The 8,094-nt window shown below is 32.6% G+C and overlaps 1 protein-coding gene across 1 annotated transcript; it reads left to right on the forward strand.

Annotated features, from left to right (window-relative positions):
* Window positions 1–1,029: 1,029 nt before the first annotated feature.
* Window positions 1,030–8,016, forward strand: LOC149418345 (proteasome subunit beta type-2-like). Its single transcript, XM_089638744.1, has 4 exons — window positions 1,030–1,203; window positions 1,465–1,658; window positions 7,524–7,686; window positions 7,770–8,016. The coding sequence occupies exons 1-4, from the start codon at window positions 1,113–1,115 to the stop codon at window positions 7,946–7,948; spliced, it is 627 nt and encodes a 208-aa protein (XP_089494870.1). The 5' UTR covers window positions 1,030–1,112; the 3' UTR covers window positions 7,949–8,016.
* The last annotated feature ends 78 nt before the right edge of the window (window positions 8,017–8,094 follow it).

Here is an 8,094-nt window from a genome sequence, read left to right on the forward strand (position 1 = left end):
AGTTAACCACAGAATAATTAAAGTGTATACCTATACTGCTGTGGTAAATAAAAACACAATAATAATATTTGGATGATTTGTATAGTGCTGTTTTTGTGTAAAATCACCTCAAGAGCGCTTTACAAATATGTAATACATTTTTACAATGATCTATTTTACTACTTACTATAGACTAGTCAAACTATTATCAATTTATGTCTAACAGATTGCATCCACCGGTTCGTCCATCACTTATATGAAGCTATATTTAAAATGCATTTGATTGGTGAACTTGATGCTAGAATGTACATATGTACATTCTTATTTATTTATATTTTGTTCAGGCACATAATATACAGTACCATACTTACCTGGTAGATGTCAAGATTAAGCATTGGCAATGCATAATTTCATAAAAAACCACTCAGCCTTTTTGCTTCGTCTTCCTTGAGCGTCTCGAGGAAGACGCTATATTTTTAGTTACTGCGGCAGTATATGAAACTAAAGGAATTTATGAAACTTTGGGAAGTTTTTATTTATTATTTTTGTATAAAACCATAAAAAGTGGGTGATAATAATGTTTTTGTTACATTTGACTACTATGTTTTTTTTTCATTGTCAGTTATTTTAATTTTGTTTTATATGAAAAAAAGTAAGGTGAGCCATTTTTTAAACTTTTTTTTATGTTTGCATTAATTTTTTAAATAATGTATTTACTAATATATAATACAATTTGAAAGCGTATTTCATCGTCTTTCAAAAATAGTTTTCAGTTTTTGGATACATTCAGAAATGTTCAATTTATTTGGATTTTATTGCTACGCGGAATTATACACAAATTTCCCGCCATTTGACAGCGTCGTTAAGAAACATGACGGGCAATATGGCAGAGGCCTAAAGCATTAAAAATTTTAAAAAGGTTAAAAACCCATGTTTTTGCTAAGCGATGGAAGTACCTATTTTCAATAAATTAATAAAAAAATATTTTTATCACCCTATGGTAACATTCAACAAACCATAGAAAACGGTACATATTTGATGCATATTTGAAAGTCATAGATTAATGAGTTTGATTTTCCGGTGTCATTCTGTTTTCGTTTCTGTCATTGCAAAGTGTTTGATATTTAGCAAAAATGGAGTGTGTGATCGGAATTCAGTTCAGAGATTTTGTTATGATCGCTGCAGATCAAACAGATGCCCAAAGTATTATGGTAATTAAAGATGGTTAGTATTTTATTTTGTTTTGCAATATATTTTTACAAATTCTAAAATATATTTTGTGATTTATATTATTGACGAGTTAGAAATTCTCATTCTGAATATGAAAATCTAAATTAAGCAGGATTGTCCAATACTCCCATTATTTTACAAAATTTTCCCGTATTTATTTAGTTTACTTTTAATTGATTGAATACTTTCTACAACTCTGCCAAGATATATCCGTTTATTTAGGTACAATTTAGAACTTTTATTTACTGTTTTCAGATCAGGATAAAATTCACAAGATATCTGAAAACTTGGTGATGGCCATAGTTGGAGAGAAAGGCGATACCACCCAGTTTGCTGAATACATTGCAAAAAATATACAGCTTTACAAAATGCGCAATGGCTATGAGATGGGACCTTCTGCGGCTGCCCACTTCACAAGACGAAATCTGGCCGATGCGCTACGTAGCAGAGTATGTCATACAGAAACCATTCTGGCTTTATTATTTCAAACATTCACAAACACAAACCAGGGGATTGTTCGTTTTAAGATCGTTGCACTTCTTAGAGTATGACCAATTTTCTTTTCAAAACACTAGAATGTAGTTGGGTAAACTTTGAAATAGGAATATCTATCTACCTTCCATATCTATCTGTCTTCATTTCATTCCTTGATTGTGAGTTACGGCTGGACAATAAAATATCTATATTTTTTTAAATAACACTTCAGTTCAACGTAATTACTATAAAAGACAACTATTTATGTCGGCGGAGATGGAAAATACTTCATTAAAGTTCCATTTCTTGTAAGCAAATATTTCACTAACCGTCGCACTTTTGATAGGCACAGATTATGGAAATTAACTTCGTTTCAACTTAATTACTACAAGAAACAGCCATTTACATCGGGAGAGTTTTTAAAAGATGTATTATAATTCCATTTTTATTCAAAGTTCAACATTTAAAATGATCACTTTGCCGCCATTTTTTTTTTTTTAGTATTGCTAAAGTTTCATTTCAATCTTAATATTATGTACAAATTACTCAATTAACCCAAACTAAGAACCTAATAAGGGCGGTGGTTAGGTAAATGATTCATTTTTGTCAATCAAAGTTTTAAAATTTTGTGTATTTTGACAGTTTGGCCATGTTTTTTTTTTACTTGTTCGTATTGAGCGTGGCCAGCGATTCTAAAAGTTTACCGTAAATACTCACAATAGGTAGAAAACTCGGCTAAGGGTCAATCCGCACCAATTCATCCAGGCCATGTCACCCACCATCTCAGATTTTGATGAAACTTTAAATTTTTAATCCTTCCATATAGATAAGAAAATATACCAAATTTTACCTTCCTACCTCAACTCGTTTTTTTTTTATGGGCAGTTGAAGTTTGGGCAAAATAAGCGTTTTTACATATTCCGAGCACTCCGGAAGAGCTTGTACCTTCAATGAAAAAAAATTGTATCTTTGTCATTTATAGTGCAAATGCAATGAAAATTTTCAATATTATCAAGAAAACTATGCTGATTGCAGAAAAAAATAAATAAACCCTTTACATTTATCTACTTGACTTTAAAAAATTACCAAAAGTAATTTTTTAAGTAATTTTTGGGACGGAAAAGGTACTTTACAAAAAAGCAATATCTCGGGAAGGTACAGTGTTAATGAAGTAATTTTTTTTTATTCATATCTACAAATAGCATAGAATCACATACAAAAATAAAATTCATGGCATTTTACTTGCTTCAATAAATAAAATCCATTTTAAACTTTTTTCAAACTTTTTGTAATTTTTTTTTTATTCTTATCTACAATAAACATAGTACAACCTAAAAAAATAAAACTCCTGGTATTTTGTGTGCTTCACAGTGTAGAAACGTTTTTAAAATGAGAAATCTTAATCATACAGAATTGTTCCAAGTTTTTTTAAATCTAGATACTGTATTTGCAAATAAAAAAAGTCAAACTTATTCGGTCCTTTACAACATGCTGGTAAGCTTGCAATGTAAGCTTAAGGCACCAACAAAATAATGTACCTTGTTCCTTACCCTGAATGCATACACCATAGCAATATTTTATAACAAGATCAACTTTTTAACTCTTTTCAATACAAAGTTAATTCTTTTTCTAAAACTTTACTTACTTTTTTCTTTAAGGTTGAACAAGCAGAATCTAACTTCCGTTTAGCGTAACTAGACTTACTGTGGGATGGTATTGCATGTAGTTTAAATGGAGATTCTCCAATGTCAGTTAAAGAAGTGTTGATTTCTTGTAAAAAAATTTCTTTGTTTAAAACATTTTCAACTTCACTTATGTCTTCTTGAAAAGTGTTAACACGTTCACGGGCAGTGAGTCACCCTACTTTGGCACTATTTTTTGTATTAGATTTTTGCGATTGCTCTAGCATTTCCGTCATGATACGTTAACACTGTTTTATCTTTGTGTGCAGATAAGGTCTCATTTGACAGTAAGCGATCTGTGGTTGTATCAGCAGTGACAGTTAGAAATAGACTACCTATATTTTATAAGGATAAAGCAACTGCTCAAGCATATCTGACAAAAAAACTTAATTAACTTCGAATGCTATAGCATCCGCGACATAATTAAACTATCCAATGCGAATGCTATAGCATGCTCGTCCGGGAACGTGTTAAGCTCTTCAATTTCATTGTTAAGGTTTTGGCTCTTACTAATTTTTGCTCTGCATGCATTACAAATTTTTTGTCCAGGGATTGCTTTATTAGTTACTTTTAGAATGGTATTAATGTTCTCTGAAAATTCCAAGGATACTGTTCTTAAAGTTTTTGTAATTTTCCTTTTGTGGCTTTGGAACGGGTCAAAACAAGCTTTTTGAAATGTTTCATATTTATTTAAGTTAAATATTCTGTGGTGCTCACAAATGTTGAAAACCAAGTCTGTAGATACAAAACTTCTTTGTTGAATAAGCTTTTTTTCAAATTCACTTAACAAATCCACACTCGTTAATTTCTCTGACTTAGTATAACTTTTTTTGTGACATTCAGTACCATTATGTTGTCCCACACTACATTTAACTAAACTTGTTTCGATTAGAGACATTTTAACAACGTACACCATAACATGAAACAACTACTGTATTTATATAGATGATCACTGCTTTGAAGCTGACTCAGAACTAAGCATGTCAGAGGAAACAAAGCATGTAGTATCCTGCAAACTTAGTGATGAGGCAGATAGTAATTTTCATGTTCTGTCTTGTTCTTGTTGCAGATACATCATTTCCATGTAGTGACTTGTCTCTAGGACTGTTTCTTTGATATTAGTCCATTCATTCAACCTATATTACTAGCTATATACCTAAACTATAACTTGCCCAATTACAAACTAAAAATAGATATAAAAAAAATCACAAAAAGTTTGAAAAAAGTTTAAAATGGATTTTATTTATTTTTGTATCTAGATTTAAAAAAACCTAGAACAATTCTGTATGATAAAGATTTCTTATTTTAAAAACGTTTCTACACTGTGAAGCACACAAAATACCAGGAGTTTTATTTTTTTAGGTTGTACTATGTTTATTGTAGATAAGAATAAAAAAAAATTACAAAAAGTTTGAAAAAAGTTTAAAATGGATTTTATTTATTGAAGCAAGTAAAATGCCATGAATTTTATTTTTGTATGTGATTCTATGCTATTTGTAGATATGAATAAAAAAAAAATTACTTCATTAACACTGTACCTTCCCGAGATATTGCTTTTTTGTAAAGTACCTTTTCCGTCCCAAAAATTACTTAAAAAATTACTTTTGGTAATTTTTTAAAGTCAAGTAGATAAATGTAAAGGGTTTATTTATTTTTTTCTGCAATCAGCATAGTTTTCTTGATAATATTGAAAATTTTCATTGCATTTGCACTATAAATGACAAAGATACAATTTTTTTTCATTGAAGGTACAAGCTCTTCCGGAGTGCTCTGAATATGTAAAAACGCTTATTTTGCCCAAACTTCAACTGCCCATAAAAAAAAAACGAGTTGAGGTAGGAAGGTAAAATTTGGTATATTTTCTTATCTATATGGAAGGATTAAAAATTTAAAGTTTCATCAAAATCTGAGATGGTGGGTGACAAATCCAAAATTTTCTGGATGATTTGGTGCGGATTGACCCCTAACTTATCCAATGCATTTATAGCCACTATTCGTAGGTTCGAGTATCGAATAGTAAACTCAAGCATTCTTTATTTGAGTATATTTAGGAAACATATACATGTGAATTAATTTTGCATATAATATGTTGAGTATAAAATAAACCAGTCAAGTTCCATTTACAATCTTTTTACGGTTACAGGTTAGGAAGAAAGTAGATATTTCTAAATATTATAAAATAAAGTTGCTGTTTGTGTCTGTCTGTTTGTGCGCTCGGTTCTTCTAAACTACGCAATGGATTTTGATAGGGCTTTCACTATCATTTAGAGAATTTTTTCCGGAAGGTATATAATACATGCATATTATATTTGTAGAAAAGTCGATGTTTGTCCTAGAATTCTTAACCTCAAAACTATACTCCGAATCATTCACGACCCCGAGCAACACCGGTTACACATCAGTTAGTTTAAAGTTATAAGTGAAAGAAAAATTATGAAAAGGGTAGATGAACAATAAAAAAGAATTATAAATATTTGTTACCCTAAGGATCAAAAGGATGGTTAAATACCCCTTTAATCTTGTAATGTATGAAGGTATAATTGAAAGTCACATCAGTGTAAAATATGTTATTGCCCACACAGTGGGTAGGACCCCTCATTGCCACACTACAAACCTAACTATGTATTTATGAATCTGCATTAGATTTTTATAAATTCACATAATATTCCTGTTGATTGCCATTGTCCATTTGCCCAATTCTGTTCTTTCTCTTTGAACCCGTTTACTCCACAGGTAGGCAACCAACTTTAGATTTTCGGCTGATAACCAATAGTAGCTCTTTATGATAACCTTACTATTTAACGACTGAAAGTTGCCACTCTAAAGAATTTTGAAGCGTTGAAGTGGGGCAAGGCACAAATAATAAGGTTAAGAAACACGGTCCTTGACACTTTGCAAATCTGCCCCAGAGGATGACAAATGCAGTGCAGAGTATGTAGATAATAGAGGTTTGTCTTTCCACTTTACAAACTCAAGTCTGATTCGGTGTTCAGCCAAATGCATTTGATTTCTCGTACTCATTCCTTTCATTTTGCCGGACTCACCAATTTCGGTGGTACGAAACTCATTTTGTGCGTTCCACCGAACTTGTCGAATTCGCTGCAACGCAACTCGTTGTGTGCTTTCCACCGAATTTACCGAATCCGCTGCGACGAAACTCGTTGTGTGCTTTCCACCAAATTTACCGAATCCGCTGCGACGAAACTCATTGTGTGAACACACACCGAAACCAGTGAAAAGCCACAGTGTTGGGGAAAGTCAAGGTTAACAAGTTTAAAGAATTAACGAATTTTAATTACCTAAAACTAGAGGTGAGGCGTATTTATCGTACCCAGTAAAAGTACCGGGTATTTTCATGCAATACTTTGTACTTTTGACAAATCTCCAAAATACCTGTTTCCAAAATTCTCACAAGTATTTTATACCGTGACTAAATATTTTTAATAAGGTACTTTTACCAGGTATTTTTGAAAGGTATTTTTGATGGGTATTTGTTTGGAAAAATTATTGTGGGGAATCACACATTAGAATATTTTTTGTGGGGAATTGTTTCACAGAAATTCTGTATCAACTGCCCCGCCACCCCCCCCCATGGATTTAGAACAATTAATGGGGGAATCAAGCTTACGTAGAAAATTTGTGGGGAATATGTGGGCAGAATTTAATGTGAGTGTAGTTTAGAAATTACTTATTCTGAATCAATCCTCAGGTCGGTAATAGATACTTTTGAGTATTTTGTCACAGGTATTTCTTTGTACCTGTACTCATTGCACCCAGTAACGAAAAGTACTCATAGGACCCACCTCTACCTAAAACACAGAATCGGAACCAATTCATCGATCAGTGTCGAATAATGATTGTACATATACCATCAAACACTTAAAACAGTCAATTATTCATGACTTAAAAATGGATGCTGTCCATTATCATAGTTAAAAATAATAGAACACTGTAATATGTTTGGTTCCGGTGTCAATTTAAAATCCACCCGACATGCCCAACTTATATAGATATTGTTGCTCGATGGTTCGATAGTTGAACGTGAGTTCGTAACCAGTGAGTGAATCCATTTTCATTTGATTATATTTTGTGAACTCGGAGTGAAGCAAATTCCGGCCGGAATGACTCCTACGTTTAATAATATGTGGTTATTTGCAGTCTCCCTATAACGTAAACATGATGCTGGGCGGCTGGGACAAGGAGGAAGGGCCGACGCTGCACTTCATCGACTACCTCGCCTCCTCCGTTAAGGTCCCGTACGCCGCACACGGCTACGGGGGCTACCTCACCCTGTCCATCATGGACCACAGCCACAACCTAGGTTGGACTTAACAAATACTTTTATTATTAGTTTACTTATTACACCGTATGCAAAACACATTGTATAATTTGTTATTGTTCCAGATCTCAATCAAGACGAAGCCTACGGACTTATGAAGAAATGTGTGGCAGAAATCCAAAAGCGATTGGTCATCAATTTGCCCAACTTCGAGGTCACTGTGGTCGGAGCTAACGGCATTAACAAGCTGCCTCGGATAACAGCCAAGGACCTGATGCTGGAAACTAACATTCAAGCGGCGTAATAACAAAACACAGCTTTTTACTTTCAATTACATTTATATTTCAATAAAGGTTTCTTCTTTATAACAACCATCTGGAATTTTTATTTTCTTACAAATTCAACACCAAAGTCAAGCATATCGGATACAAAGATACCTGTGTCATTATT

The sequence above is a fragment of the Hesperophylax consimilis genome, chromosome 13 (genome assembly GCF_061612785.1).
Source record: "Hesperophylax consimilis isolate HC1 chromosome 13, BYU_Hcon_1.0, whole genome shotgun sequence".
In the NCBI taxonomy this organism is placed as follows: Eukaryota; Metazoa; Arthropoda; class Insecta; order Trichoptera; family Limnephilidae; genus Hesperophylax; species Hesperophylax consimilis.